The 16420-nt window shown below is 43.3% G+C and overlaps 1 protein-coding gene across 4 annotated transcripts in view; it reads left to right on the forward strand.

The window, feature by feature from the left end:
* The window catches only part of SLC35D2 (solute carrier family 35 member D2), a 51523-nt gene that overhangs the window by 17070 nt on the left and 18033 nt on the right, over positions 1-16420 (forward strand). For all 4 annotated transcript variants that reach the window (XM_070400808.1, XM_070400809.1, XM_070400811.1 and 1 more), the window contains 4 exons: positions 4674-4741; positions 11350-11421; positions 12766-12834; positions 15937-16039. In XM_070400808.1, coding sequence (XP_070256909.1) covers positions 4674-4741; positions 11350-11421; positions 12766-12834; positions 15937-16039 — 312 coding nt within the window. The remainder of the gene's footprint in view (positions 1-4673; positions 4742-11349; positions 11422-12765; positions 12835-15936; positions 16040-16420) is intronic.

Here is a 16420-nt window from a genome sequence, read left to right on the forward strand (position 1 = left end):
AATCTAATGAGACCCTTGAGGTTGTGATAAAGGACCAACTAGAAATTAAGCATACACGGACTGAAATAAAGAATATTATACAGACTCCCAACAGCAGACCAGAGGATCACAAGAATCAAGTCAAAGAGTTGAAATATGAAGAAGCAAAAAACACCCAACCGGAAAAGCAAAATGAAAAAAGAATTCAAAAATACGAAGATAAAAATCCAACACCCATTTTTGATAAAAACTCTCAGCAAGGTGGGAATAGAAAGATCATACCTCAACATAATAAAAGCCATATATGACAGGCCCACAGCCAACATCATACTCAATGGACAAAAACTAACACCATTTCCCCTAAGAACAGGAACAAGACAGGGATGCCCACTCTCACCACTTCTGTTCAACATAGTACTGGAAGTTTTAGCCATTGCAATTAGACAAGAAGAAGAAATAAAAGGCATCCAAATTGGAAAAGAGGAAGTAAAACTGTCCTTATTTGCAGATGACATGATATTATACATACAAAACCCTAAAGACTCCATCAAAAAACTACTAGACTTAATACATGAATTTGGCAATGTAGCAGGATACAAAATTAACCCCAAGAAATGTGAGGCATTTCTATACACCAATAGTGAACTTTCAGAAAGAGAGATTAAAAAAAAATCCCATTTACCATCGCACCAAAAAAATTAAGCTACCTAGGAATAAACGTAACTAAAGAGGTGAAAGACCTCTACTCAGAAAACTACAGGACATTGAAAAAAGAGATAGAGGAAGACATAAACAGATGGAAGAACATACCGTGTTCATGGATTGGTAGAATCAACATCATTAAAATGTCCGTACTACCAAAAGCAATCTATAAATTCAACGCACTTCCCATTAAAATACCAACGGCATATTTCACAGATCTAGAACGAACACTCCAGAAATTCATCTGGAATAAAAAAAGACCCCGAATAGCTGCAGTGATACTGAGAAAGAACAAAATAGGTGGGATCTCAATACCAGATATCAAGCTGTATTACAAAGCCACTGTTCTCAAAACTGCCTGGTACTGGCACAAGAACAGACATATAGATCAATGGAATAGAATAGAGAGCCCAGAAATCAGCCCGAACCAATATGCTCAATTAATATTTGACAAAGGAGGCAAGAACATACAATGGAGCCAAGATAGCCTCTTCAATAAATGGTATTGGGAAAATTGGACAGATACATGCAAAAAAATGAAACTAGACCACCAACTTACACCATACACAAAAATAAACTCAAAATGAATAAAGGACTTAAATGTACGACGGGAAACCATAAAAATTCTAGAAGAATCCAAAGGCAACAAAATTTCAGACATATGCCGAAGCAATTTCTTCACTGATACAGCTCTTGGGCATTTGAAACTAAAGAGAAAATGAACAAATGGGACTACATCAAAATAAAAAGCTTCTGCACAGCAAAAGAAACCATCAACAAAACAACAAGAAAACCCACTGCGTGGGAAAACATATTTGCCAACGTCATATCTGATAAGGGCCTAATCTCCAAAATTTATAGGGAACTCATACAACTTAACAAAAAGAAGATAAACAATCCAATCGAAAAATGGGCAAAGGATCTAAATAGACACCTCTCAAAAGAGGACATCCAGAAAGCCAAGAGACATATGAAAACATGCTCAAAGTCGCTAATCATCCGAGAGATGCAAATCAAAACAACAATGAGGTACCATCTCACACCTGTCAGAATGGCTATCATCAACAAATCAACAAACGACAAGTGCTGGAGAGGATGTGGAGAAAAAGGAACACTTGTGCACTGCTGGTGGGAATGCAGACTGGTGCAACCACTATGGAAGACAGTATGGAGTTTCCTCAAAAAGCTGGAAATGGAACTCCCATTTGACCCTGTGATCCCACTTCTAGGACTATATCCCAAGAAACCAGAAACACCAATCAGAAAGGATATATGCACCCATATGTTCATAGCAGCACAATTCACCATAGCTAAGATCTGGAAACAGCCTAAGTGCCCATCAGTAGATGAATGGATTAGAAAACTGTGGTACATCTACACAATGGAATACTACGCTGTGGTGAAAAAGAAGGAACTCTTACCATTTGCAACAGCATGGATGGACCTGGAGAGCATTATGCTAAGTGAAATAAGCCAGTCAATGAAGGAAAAATACCACATGATCTCACTCATTTGTGGAATATAGAGAACAACATAGACTGATGAACAAAAACAGATCCAGAGACAGAGAAGCATCGAACAGACTGTCAAACCTCAGAGGGAAGGTAGGGGAGGGTGGGGGTAAGGGGGAGAGATCAACCAAAGGACTTGTATGCATGCATATACTAGTAAGCATAACCAATGGACATAGACACCAAGGGGGTGAGGGTGTGAGTGGGGGTTGGGGGGGGGGGAATAAGGACACATATGTAATACCTTAATCAATAAAAAACAAAACAAAACACACCACATGTGGGTGTGGGACCAGCCCATTCCATGCCTCTGCCACTCCTATCAGTCTCGACGTGCTTTCTTCTTGAATTCTCTAGTTGGAGAACTTCCATTCAGCCAGATTTCAGGCAGTTATGAATGATGGTTATTCTGTATTTTAGTTTTAATATTGATGTGCTTGCTGGCGGAGGTGAGTGCCATTGTTTACCTGTGCCACCATCTTGGTTCCTCTGTCACAATATACTAGTATCTCTTGACAATCAGAAAATAATTCAGGAGCTCAGGGCTCAATAAACCTAAGTCAAGTACAGTGTGTTGTTTGATTTAGGTAGATAATTATTTTAGGCTTTTGAAACAAAGTAATGTGGCTGGGATACACATTTTTGAAGGGGTCACCAATCTTGTGACATTCCAGTGAGAGATATAAACCAACTTTTGTGGCGAGCTGGCATGGCCATGGCATACTCAGCCCCACATTGGGCGCCTTACGTGCCGCGCCAGCTCAGCCAGGTTCAGTGACCCTGAGAGAGGGCGGTGAAGGATGGAGAAAAGACAGACAACAGAAGAAAGCTGGGTCAGGGTGGGACGCTGTCCTCTCTGATGGAGAGCTAGCGACAGCGCCACAGACTACAAGCCATGTCTTTATAGACAGAATCCATGAGGCAAAGTAAGGGCGTGGTCAAGATGTTTACAGCATTCTCATGGGTTTCGATCCTACTAATTACATGCACCTGAACTCTATCAAGCCCACATCACTTAGGCACGTGGGGCCACGTGTTTGGACCATAGGTTCAAGCTTACAACTCTAGCTGTTGGCTATAATTGTGCTGGGAGGGCTCTGCCCTCCAAGCTGGGACTTGCACGTGGCCATGAGAGGACTGTGCCCTCTCATTAGTCCGAGGCTTGAACCTGTCCAAACACTGTAGCTGCTCTCCACAAACTTTGTCTTTGCCCAGAAGAGTGAATGTAAGCACAAATAACAGAAGTTTGCACACCTTCTCACAGCCTTTTGAACTTGATGCATAAGCTGTAAACACCCATCCTTAACTCACCAACCAGGGGTCTCTACTCAGGAGAGTTCTTTGTCCAGCGCCTTCCTTTAGAAGCATAGTCTATTAATATGGACAAGGTCAAGATTTCTGTTTCTATCCAGCTCCCCCATGAGTATGGGTATCAATGTCCACCCTAACCGTTTTGATCACATGGAGAAACTTGTGAATGTATTTTCGGTTCTGGACAGTTCACATGCATTGCAGGGAAGGGAACTCAGAAGCACTTGCTGAACCCTGCTGGGGAGTGAATGTCACCGTTTTTTTTTTGTTTTTTTTTTGTTTTTTTTATTTTTCGCTTAAAGTATTACAAAGGGTATTACATAAGTGTCCTTTTTCCCCCCCCCCCCGCCCTTGACAAACCCCTACCCTCCCTTACCCCCCAGTGTCTTATGTCCATTAGTTATGCTTATATGCATGCATACAAGTCCTTCGGTTGATCTCTTACTCCCCTCCCCCCTGCCCCCCAACTCTCTCTGGCCTTCCCACTGCAGTTTGACAATCAGTTTGAGGCAGCTCTGCCTCTGTATCTATTATTGTTCAAAAGTTTGTAATGGTCTTTATTATCCATGAATGAGTGAGATCATGCGGTATTTTTCCTTCATTGACTGGCTTGTTTCACTTAGCATAATGCTCTCCAGTTCCATCCATGATGTTGCAAATGGTAGGAGTTCCTTCTTTTTAACAGCAGCATAGTATTCCATCGTGTAGATGTACCACAGTTTTCTAATCCATTCATCTACTGATGGGCACTTAGGCTGTTTCCAGATCTTAGCTATGGTGAATTGTGCTGCTATGAACATCTGGGTGCATATATCCTTTCTGATTGGTGTTTCTGGTTTCTTGGGATATATTCCTAGAAGTGGGATCACAGGGTCAAATGGGAGTTCCATTTCCAATTTTTTGAGGAACCTCCATACTGCCTTCCATAGTGGCTGGACCAGTCTGCATTCCCACCAGCAGTGCACAAGTGTTCCTTTTTCTCCACATCCTCTCCAGCACTTGTCGTTTGTTGATTTGTTGATGATGGCCATTCTGACAGGTGTGAGATGGTACGTCATTGTTGTTTTGATTTGCATCTCTCGGATGATTAGTGGAATGTCACCGTTTTTATATCTAAAGGAAAATATGTAATTGGGGTTCTAACCAAATATTCATTCTTTTTCATTGAAGCTGTTTCCCCTGCCTCTCCTCTACGTTGGGAACCACATCAGTGGATTATCAAGCACCAGCAAGTTAAGGTAGAGTGCAGGGCAGTGGTTGATGGGAGGTTCTTCGCTTGTTTGCTTCTAATGGTGCAAAGACCAAGTTTGATTTGTTAAGATATTGCTTGTGCTACATAATATTATTTAATAATTGCAGAAAATAAGGTGGAGTTTTGAGTTTAATTTGTTAATGCTTTTATAAATGTTCAAAAGCTGATTTTTTTTGTTTGTTTATGTTCAAGTCTGAACATAGAAAGTGAGATCTCTAGAATCAAGATAAGAGGGGTGACTTATTCAGGAAGAACCATTTCTGTGTAACTTTTGGTTTCATCACAGTTTTATAGAAGTCGAAACATTCTCTTAGATTTGGTACAGGTCGGGCTTGGTACAGGGAGAATGAAATAACAGGCATTATTTTCAAGTATGTGCTATACACTTCTGAAATTTGCATTTATATTTATTTTAGGGTCCATTGATTGACTCTACTATTGTTAAAAGTCACTGTAAAAAATAAGAATGGAAGTGTAGAAAGAGCCAGTCATCATATAAATGAGGAAATCGGGTGTGAAATATGTGGCCTAATGAACACATCATAGCCACTAATTTTGTGACAGAGATGTAAATAATTAAGTTTGTGCAAAGGGTGAAAAAAATGGAGGAAAATGCCCAGCCGGTGTTGCTCAGTGGTTGAGCATCAGCTCATGAACCAAGAAGTTGCTGGTTTGAGTCCCTGGTCAGGGCACATGCCTGGGTTGCAGGCTCGATCCCTAGTAGGGGGCGTGTAGGAGGTAGCCAATCGATGATGTTTCTCTCTCATTTATGTTTCTATCTCTCTGTCACTCTCCCTTTCTCTCTCTCTAAAAACTCAATAAAAACATATTTAAAAATGGAGGAAAACCTGCCTGTATAGTAAGAGGAAACGAGGCAGATGGGAGGTAGATCGGAAGGAAAAGGACATATAAAACGAAGAATTGTGAAGTTAGAACTGTTACCTTTCACTCTTGTTTGGAAAGGACAGGTGTGGTCATGAAAAAAAAAAAGTGCCCTGGCCGGCATGATTCAGTGGTTAGAGCGCTGGCTCCATCAAAGGGTGGAGGGTTTGATTCCTGGTCAAGGGCATGTACCTGGGTTGCAGGTTTGATCCCCAGTCCCTGGGCAGGGCATGTTTGGGAGATAACCAATCGACGTGTCTCTTTCACATGATTTTTCTCTCTCCCCTCTCTCTCCCTCATACCCGCTCCTTTCCACTCTCTCTGAAAAATCAATGGAAAAAATATCCTCAGGTGAGGTTTAAAAACAAAAAAAACAAAAAATAAAGCATGAAATACTGTTTTATTATTTTATTTTTTCAAAATATATTTGTATTGATTTCTGAGAGGAAGGGAGAAGGAGAGAGAGTTAGAAACATCACTGATGAGAGAGAATCACTGATGGGCTGCCTCCTGCACACCCCACACTGGGATCGAGCCCACGGCCCAGGCATGTGCCCTGATCGGGAATGGAACCATGACCCTCCTGGTTCATAGGTTGACACTCAACCACTGAGCCACGGTGGCAGGGCTTCAGTTATACATTTTAGTTGGTTTGTTGTTTCCTTCTGGGATCAGGGCAATCATTTTTCCTTAATTGTCTCAAATTTGTTTTAGGGCTCCCTATGGTGGGTGTTTTTGCTGTCTTAACATATATCTTCTTGGGCTTCCTCTGAGTTTACCTTCAGCTCTGGGGGAGCCCTCAGCCAACTGACAGCTGCCACCTCTCACATTCGGGGGCTCTGCCTCCCAGATGAGGGCTTCTTTTTTTAGTGATCCTAGTGGAAACATCTTTTTTAAAAATATATATATTTTATTGATTTTTACAGAGAGGAAGGGAGAAGGATAGAGAGTTAGAAACATCGATGAGAGAGAAACATCCATCAGCTGCCTCCTGCACACTCCCCACTGGGTATGTGCCCCTAACCAAGGTACATGCCCTTGACCGGAATCGAACCTGGGACCCTTAAGTCCACAGGCTGACGCTCTATCCACTGAGCCAAACCGGTTAGGGCAACATATTTTTTTAAATTAAATTTGTTGGGGTAACATTGATTAATAGCATGATATAAATTTTGGGTGTACAACTTTATAATACAACATCCATATACTGTGTTGTGTGCTTACTACCTGACTTCTAGTCTCCTTTTGTTACCATATACAGGGTGGGGCAAAAGTAGGTTTACAGTTGTTCCTATGGAAAATAATACAAAGACTAAAAAAATAATAATACAAGAATAAACTCTGTGTTTTGCATACTTGCAACTGTAAACCCACTTTTGCCCCACCCTGTATTTGACCCCCTTTCCCCTCAGCTCCTTTCCCCTCTGGTAACCACCATTCTGTTGTCTCTACCTATGAGCTTTTTTTTAAAAATTTGTTTCATTTCTTCATTTGTTGCTTTTTTATTTTATATTGAATATATGAGTGAAACCACATGGTTCTTGTCCTTTTCCATCTGACTTATTTTACTTAAAAGCTTTCCATGTTGTTGTAAATGGCAGTGTTTTATCTTTTTTTTTTTCATGGCTGAGTATTATTTCATTATATATATGTACCACATCTTCTTTTTGGGGGGTAGATACCCAGAAGAGGGATTGTTGGGTCTTATGGTAGCTCTCTTTTTAATTTTTTGAGAAACCTTATTACTGTACCAGTTTACGTTCCCACCAGCAGAAAAAAGTGTCTTTTCAACAATTAGTGCTCAAACAACTAGACATCTACACACGGAAAACTGCATCTAGACACAGGCCTTACACCTTCCCCAAAATCAACTTCAAAATGATTGTACACCTAAATGTGAAATGTAAGCTATAAAGCTTCTGGAAGAAAACTTTAGAGAAAATTTAGATGACCTTGAGTTTGGCAATGAGTTTTTAAATACAACACCAAAAGTACAGTCCATGAAAGAAAAAAATGAAAGCAGAACTTCATTAAAATTTAAAGCATGCACTTGCTCTGAGAGACAGTGTTAAGAGAAAGACACGCCACAGACTGAGAGAAAATACTTGCAAACACATATCTGATAAAGGACTTGTATCGAGTAAATGAAAATTTGTGAGTTCATAATGACAGCAAAAACAACTCTCACTGGTTACCAATGAAGGTGACAGAACACTTTTATGACTCTGAACCTTTATAAATAATGCTTTTATCCTGTCTTTCCTGTGTGAAATGGTGAAAATTTATATTTATTGGAGAAGTTTAGACAAAAAATGCAGAAGGGGTGATATAGTTAGAAAGTCACCATTTTGCAATTTGGAGTGGAAATGATGGGTCTAGATCAGTGGTTGGCAAACTCATTAGTCAACAGAGCCAAATATCAACAGTACAATGATTGAAATTTCTTTTGAGAGCCAAATTTTTTTAACTTAAACTATATAGGTAGGTACATTGTTATTAACTTAATTAGGGTACTCCTAAGCTGGCCTTTGCTAAAAACGTCCTCAATCTGATTGAGGTAGGTTCGCTAAGGTCAACCCTTTCCAACTCTCCCATCCACACTCGTCTTGTATACTTGTTTCGTCTCTGTTCTTTCCGAAAACCGACTTCTGCGCATGGGCCATGAAGTTTCAATTGCACTGTACGTGCATGCCCGCACGTGGTATTTTGTAGAAAACCACCCTCAAGGGTCCAAAGAGCCGCATGTGACTCTCGAGCCGTGGTTTGCCAACCACTGGTCTAGATGATAATCACCATTAGGTGAAAAATTGATGTTTATTTGTCCCAGCATCATTTGTTCAAAACACTGTTCTCTCCCTATTGTAGTGTCTTGGCACCTTTGTTGGAAATAATTGACCATAATTGTAAGGACTTATTTCATTTTTTCATAGTTACTATATCTTTTTCCATGCTGTTGAGCATCTTTACTATCATTACTCTGAACTTTATTTCAGATAAATTTCTTACCTCTGCTTCATTTATCTCTTCTTCTGGAGAATTTTCATGTTCTTTCATTTGGGGGTTGTTTCTTTGTCTCCTCATTTTGGCTGTCTGTTTTGGTTTGTGAGTATGTATTAGGTAGGTCCTTTACGCCTCTCAATCTCTAGTGCAGGACAGTGTCAAATGCTGTTTCTGACTAATTAGATCAGGCAAAGACTCAAAGCCTCCAGAGACCGCCTCTGCCTACAGACTAATAGGATTCCAACTAGAATTGCCCCCCAGGCAATTGTCCTCGGGTGTGGTGAGAGTTTTTTTTCAACAGGGTGGAGCAGTTGCTTCTGCCCGGAGTCTAATTGTTACTTTTAATCTCTTAAGTGGCCTCAGGCAATGTGTTTTACAATAGGGTGTGTCAACTGTCTTCCCCCCAGGCAAGGCAGATGTTGGTGAGGGAAAGATGCCTCCTATGCATGAGGGAATGACTCAGCCCAGGAAACTGGGGGTGTCTGCCTTCTGAACTCTAACCCCAAGTCCCCAATCCTGGCTTCTGCTCACACTGCTCCAGTCCACTCTGCCAGAGCACAAGGTGGGTGGCTCCACAGGGAATTTTGTGTGTTGGTCCTTTAAGAGGGTGCCTGAATTTCCAGCTCTCTCCCTGGCAGATGGCAACCTTGCTGCTTTTCATGGCCAGGTGTTGTGTGGGCACCCTTCTCAGTTGTGGTACTCTCTACTGGGGAGCCCACCTTGGGGATTAGACCCCAGAGTTCTCAGTGGCTCCCCCCACAGCTTAGATATCTCTTCGGAACTTCAGTTGCTGTCTGGGGTGCCCGGCCAGCCCTTTTGCACCTCTACCCTTCCTACCAGTCTCTATGTGCTATCAGGGTTCTCTCCTGTGTGTCTTCCATGGATTACTCAGGAAAATTTTCTGTGTTTTAGTTGTAATTCCAGTTTGTTCTTGGGAGCATGTCCGTGCTTACTCTGTCGCCATCTTTAATTTCAGTCTGATGCTGAGCTTCTCAAGACTCCATGGTCGCGACCAACAGCTCAACTCACTTCCAAAATGATTCCCAAGGGGTGCTCTGGCACCCAAATCCTCTCTTTGTTGGGCTGTTGCTAGGGACTTTTTTAAAAAATTTATTTTTAGAGAGAGAGAAAGGGAGAGAGAATATAAATCCATGTGAGAGGTTGCCGCCCACACACACCTTCAAGGATTTATTGATTGATTATTGATCCTATTCCATTGATTATATGTCTATCCTTAAACCAGTACTGATTATTGTAGGTTTGTAGTAAGTTTTGAAATTCAGTCCACCAACTCTGTTCTTTTTAAAATATTGTTTTGGCTTTCTGGCTTTCTTGCCTTTCCATGTTAATTTTAGAATCAGCTTGTCAATTTCTGGGGGGAAATGCCAGCTGAGGTTTTGATAGGGATTGTGTTGCATCTATAGATCCATTTGGGGGAGTATTTCCATTTTATCAACAATAAGCCTCCTGATCCATAAACATGAAGTATCTTTCATCTTTCATCAATATCTGTAGTTTTTGTTTCCTTTCTTCTTTTTTGTAATTCTTACCTGAGGGTACGTTTTTAATGATTTTTTAGAGAGAGAAGAAAAGAGAGAGAAAAACATCAATCTGCTGCCTCTGGTATGCATCCCGGCCAGGGCTCAAACCTGCAAACCTCAATTTCCTGACTGGGAATTGAACCCGCAACCTTTGGATGTATGGGATGGCACTCCAACCAACTGAGCCACACTAGCCAGGGCTATTTTGTAGTTTTTAGTGTAGAAATCTTACACTTCTGTTGTTAAATTTATTCCTAAGAATTTTGTTCTTTTTGATGCTATACAAGTGGAATGTTTTAATTTCCTTTTGGATTGTTCATTGAGAGTGAATATAAATACAACTGACTTTTGTAGACTCATTTTGTTTCCTGCATACTTGCTTAGCTCATTAGTTGTAATAATTATTAAATGAGTTCCTTAGGCTTTTCTAAACATATCCCCTCTGCAAATAAAGATAAGTTTCTTTCTTCTTTTCCAAACTGTATGCTTTTTTCCCCTTCCCTGTCTTTTTTTGCCTAATTGCCCTCTTTAGGACCTCAAGTATAATAGTGAATAGACTTAGTGGTGAGAGAGAACCTCCTGGTCTTATTCTTGATCTTAGGGGGAAAACATTTAACTTTTTATCACTAAGTGTACCTTACCTGCTTTTCTTTCATTAATACTTTTTAAATCCTCACCTGAGGGTATGCTTATTGAAGAGAGAAAGAGAGAGAGAGAGAGATTGATTGCCTCCTATAGGCACCCCAACCAGGGATTAAACCCGCAACCTAGGTATGTGCCCTGATCAGGAATGGAAGCCAGAACTTTAGGTCTACCAGCTGCTCCATCCAATTGAGTCGCCTGCCAGGGCCATTTAATGACTCCTGATACTTAGTCCCAGTTTGCTTTGCCAAAGGGTCCATTGGTTCTTCACATTGTATACTAGCTTTAGCACAGTTTTGTAGTAGTTGGATGTTATGATGTTTTAAATAGCTAATAAGTGAAAGTGGCATGAAATTATTTCATCTCCATTTTTAGAATTATTTAATGTGATTTGTTGGTAGTAGTATATGTGAGAATTAGATTAATTCCTCACATTCATTTGGAAAATTGGTGCCTTAATTAAAAATGTGAAACATGTGAAACCTTTTTTTGGTGTCTGATGTTGTTTTGCTTGCATCTTTCCTGACAGCCTGCCGATGTTCACCGTGCTCAGGAAGTTTACCATCCCGCTGACTTTACTACTGGAAACCATCATACTCGGGTGATTGCTTTTTCCTCGGTTCCTCCGACTCCCCTCTCCCTTCCCTGCAGTCATTTTCCCTAGCAAATCCTCAACATCCCGTCCTCTTTCCAAACAGTTGATTTGAATTACTAGTAGCTGTAACTTAAGGACAAATAGTTTAACTTAAAAGCAGTCTCCTGTTTTCATGATTCCCTACCAACTTAATGAATGATTTGTTTTGTTTTATTAATCTTCACCAGAGGATATTTTTGCCCTTGATGTTCCTACAGAGAGCGGAAGTGAGGGGAAGAGACACATCAGTTGGTTGCCTCCCACACGCACCCTGACAGGGACTGGGGATTGAGCCTGCAACCCAGGTACCTGATCTTGACCGGGAATTGAACCTGGGACTCTTCAGTCCGAGTGCCAACACTCTATACACTGAGCCAAACTGGCTAGGGCGAGTGATTTTTTAAAAATCCTCACCTGAGGATATGTTTTTATTGATTTGAGAGAGAGAGAGAGAGAGAGAGGAAGGGAGAGACAGAGCAAAACATTGATAGGTTGCCTCCCACATGCACCCCCAACTAGGGATGGAGCCCACAACCTTTTGTGTATGGGATGACGTCCAGCCAACTTTGCCACACTAACCAAGACATGAGTGATTTTTTTATTGTGGTTTTACATTAGACAAATAATGCATGTTTGTGGTAGATATTTATAAAAAGCCACCACCACTACCAAACAGATGTAAATCTGTTTCCTGATCCAGAGGGAATGTACACTGATTTTGGAACACAGAGGGACAGTTTTCCACACAAAACTGTTAGGGTAGGAGGGGAGGTGATTCTGATGCAGAGATTATGATGTGACACAATCAGAGTAAGTTGAGTTTTATAATGTTGGTTTAGAAATTTCTCATGAGGATACTCAGGTTGACACTCAAAAAGGTCGCTCCTGATTTGCTGTGAAGATTATTTAGCCATGAAATTTGGGTGGTGGCCCCGTTCTTTAAGTCCTGCTGTTGAATTTTATCTTAACCTTTGGATGCTTGATAAAGTACATACTGACTAGCCCTACCAGCACGAGCTGTCCTGCATTTTGTCTCAGCATCTCTCCAGTGAGAACAGAGAAAGACACTCATAACCAGATTAAGGCAGTTGCTTAAGAAACACAGTAAATTTGGTTTGACTTACTCATCTCCTTAGAGATACTTTTCTAATGCTTTCTCTAGGTAAAGCAGTATTCCTTAGATTTTAGCTACAAAACGGTTAACAATGTCTATTGTCAGTTTGTTTTAAAAATAGAACCCATATGTTTTCACGCTCCTTCTTTCCTTGGTCTGTCTGCCTGCCTAGCTAACCATCTGTTTATCTGTGACAGGAAACAGTATCCCTTGAACATCATCATCAGTGTCTTTGCCATCGTTCTCGGCGCTTTCATAGCAGCTGGGTAAGACTTTGGGCAGTTTCTGCTCAGTAACTTCTTTGTGTTTTTGACAATAGGCCCAGCCCGCTCTCACTTTTATTTCCCATCTGGCTGAGCAGCCAAGAGACAGATCCGTTGATGTCAGGGGGACCCCCATGTGTTCCTGTGAAAGCCAAGCTGGATTCCATGTGGGCCAGAACATGTCTGAGGATATACAAAGAGAGCGTTATACGATATTAATGCAGCTTTCCTTCATAAAAAGGACTGAACTGTTTACTTTCATTACTGAGTATTTGTCTTCAGTATAAAATTTTACTTGAAAACTTGGGCATTTGATCACAAAGAATAGCAGTTTCATAAAGCCCTTGAGTGCTGTGGTGCCTGAGGAGTCAGTAATCCAAGGGCAGAACCTCTCATGAAAAGCTTAGGTATGTTTGAGACCTGAGCCAGTGCCAGTGCATGGCTCCGATCTTACTCCCTGATATGCACGACCAGGAGTGAGAACTCCACGTTGGCACTTGAAAGCCCATCTTAATCGTGAAGACTTTTGCTCAAACAAAATCAGATGAGTCAAGTAGCTAAGAAAGGGGTGTGCTCTGTTAGTGTGCCCTCCTCCCACAGCACTCCGGGGTCTCCTCGCAGCCTCCCCTTCTGGGTCTCAGAGCTTGGTGTGAAACCGCTGACCTAGAGCCAGTAGAAGACTTGTACGGAAACTGGTTTATAAGAATGTCTGCGAGCCCGTGGTGAGGAATGGCACTTCAGGTGCTGCGTGCGGGGAAGCACATTCCAGAACCACCTTGTGGAAAGTCAGCTCATCGTTAACCTGCGCGGCACCCTAATGAGCGGGAAGGGTGGTGTGCTTCCCAGATGTCCAACACAACCTAGGGGCCAGCTGGAACATGAGTCTTGATTTCCCCCTTTCTCAGCACCCGCAGCCTGGATACCATCCTGGTGGGTGACAAGTGCAGTTCCGAGCTGTAGGCCAGCGGAGACCCCGCCTTCTCTCCTCTCACTGAGATTGACTCATCCAAATGCAAGGAATCCTAGAATGGACTCAGTTGGATCAGCCAACTCATGCTGCTGTAACAAACAGCCCCCACATCTCAGATCGGGGGTTCAGCATGCCACACATAGTCTGCTCCCGCCATGCTGCGAACCAACACCAGTTCATGCTGTGTGTGCTCTGCTCAGTGTAGCTTCAGGGATCCAGGTTGAGGCACCCTGCCTCCCCCAGGCCGGGAGAGGGCCTGCGGGGACTGTGCACCAACTCTGCACACTTTGGCCCACAGTGATGAGTTAATTCCTCTGACATTTTATTTGCCAAATCGAGGCCCATGTCCAGAAGAAGTTGAAATAGAATGTGTGTGAACAGCCCTAGATGAGCCACAAGGGTTAACCATGAATCTGCGCATTTATAAACAAGTAAATTCTTCTCAAACTTCTGTGCTTTTACTACTGGCCTAAACAGATGGCGTTCGGAACTACGCCCCCACCCCCAGCCCCCGAGAGATCTGAGAACTCCGGGGATCCCTCAGCTCCTGAGGAAGTGAGCTCCGCCTCCCTCCCTCCCTCCCTCGGAGAAGCCTGGCTGTTTGCTCATTCAGCTCTGCCAAGTTAGGGAACGGCCACCTTTTAAACACTGAGCCAAATGTGCGTAGGCAGGAAGTTTGAACCCTTATTTTGAGAGACTCTATTCCTGTGACTGAGCCAGAGAATTCTGATTTACGGTGATCTAAAATTAATTTACTTTCTCACAAATATATTTGTAGATGCTAATGCCAGCGGAAGCTTCAAGCAAAATCTAGTTTAATTTGCGTTCATATGTTGGTGCAGTTTTGGCCCTCTACTCCCTCCTCTTTGGTTAGAAATCATCTTGTTTTGATATTGAAGGGGATCAGGGTATGCTGCTCCAAAGTAGGCCACTTTGGCATAAGCATTATTTTGAGCAGAAGGCGGTGGAGAGTCAACAGGTGTAGGAATTCTCTGCCCTCCCCTTTCTGCCTACGAGCGGCCACACGTTTCCCGGTGAGGGTGCCCGGTCCTCCCCCAGGAACAGGAAGGCAGTTATTGTCCCAGGCGGTGAGGCGTCAGCATAACCGACCTCCCTCAAACAACCCTGCTCCTCCTGCGCTTCCCCAGGGATGTCCTGGTCCCTTTCCTGCAATGTATTTGTTCCTCCAAACCTAAACCCTCGTCTTTGTTAAAATGGCGTAGTTGCCCCTGAGTCCACAGCTTCATGGACTTCCACTTCGTCTCTGTGGACTCTGTACACATAAAATATGACTACAATTTGCATACCTAGTTCTGCTGCTTACCTGTCCATTGCCAGTCACATTCGCAGGCCCCACTCACTGACCCTGAGCGGGCAGAGGACCTCCGGGGCGGTGTCTGTCTGTGACTTAGGATGTGGGTCTGATGCCGCCTGGAAGGTCCAGGGCAGTGGGATGAATGGCAGCCTGGCTGAGCTGCTGTTCTCTCTCCTCTCTATGTCACACACGCGCCCCCCCCCCCTCCCCCCCATTTTCATGCTAGTGTCACTATTTAAAGTGGGAATGGAGGAGAAGATCTTCAAACGAACGGGAGGAGGGGAGCCTTAGAGGAGCCGCAGAGAGAGCATGGGCCCCTGCTTGGCCTTTTTGACGGACAAGGTGCGAGGGGTGCGGTGTGTGACTGGGCACCAGATGGAGGTGTCAGTTTCTCCAGCGACTCCTCTTGCCCCAGTCACTGCCCAGCTGTCCCCACGGCTGGACCCTGGGGATGGCCCTGTTTGCTACAACAAGCAAAGGCCGCTGGGTGTGTGGGAGAGTCATTCCCCTTAGAAAAGCAGAGCTCAGCAGACATGCCAGCTGGTCCGTCAGCAAAAGAAAGGGCTTTGCAGTTACAGGACCGTTAATGTCCTCTGGGTTTAAGCCATTCGCGATGGAGGCGAAGCCACCTGATGGACTGGTTTTGTTTGTCTGGAGGCCAAGCAGAGCATTGGGCATTCACCTCGGGGGACTAGGGCGGGGCAGGGGTGGGGTGGTAATTACTAGCATCACCTCGGATTCGTCAGGGAAAGATGGACCGTGCGGCCGTGGGGGCCAAGCTGTGAGCTTCTGAATCACCCTCGTCTGCTCTCCCTCCCAGTTCCGACCTGGCCTTTAACTTGGAAGGCTACGTGTTTGTGCTCCTGAATGACATCTTCACGGCAGCGAATGGGGTCTACACGAAGCAGAAAATGGACCCGCAGGTACCGTCTCTCCCTCCTGCGTCTCAGGCTGTGTCATCTGGCCCCTGAACTTACGTGAAAACAGAAAATGAGTTGTAAAGGTGGCAAGTAATGTAATTTACACAATGTCCCTCATTTCTTTTCAGTGGTCTTATCCATATAGTTTCTTGTGACTCCTCGCCTTGCAAAGTTTTGGTTGAAAATTAGATAGAGCCGAAACCGGTTTGGCTCAGTGGATAGAGCGTCGGCCTGCGGACTGAAAGGTCCCAGGTTCGATTCCGGTCAAGGGCATGTACCTGGGTTGCGGGCACATCCCCAGTGGGAGATGTGCAGGAGGCAGCTGGTCGATGTTTCTCTCTCATCGATGTTTCTAACTCTCTATCTCTCTCCCTTTCTCTCTGT

Source organism: Myotis yumanensis, unplaced genomic scaffold (genome assembly GCF_028538775.1).
Source record: "Myotis yumanensis isolate MYYU_CA2020_CCGP unplaced genomic scaffold, mMyoYum1.0.hap1 SCAF_21, whole genome shotgun sequence".
Taxonomy (NCBI): Eukaryota; Metazoa; Chordata; class Mammalia; order Chiroptera; family Vespertilionidae; genus Myotis; species Myotis yumanensis.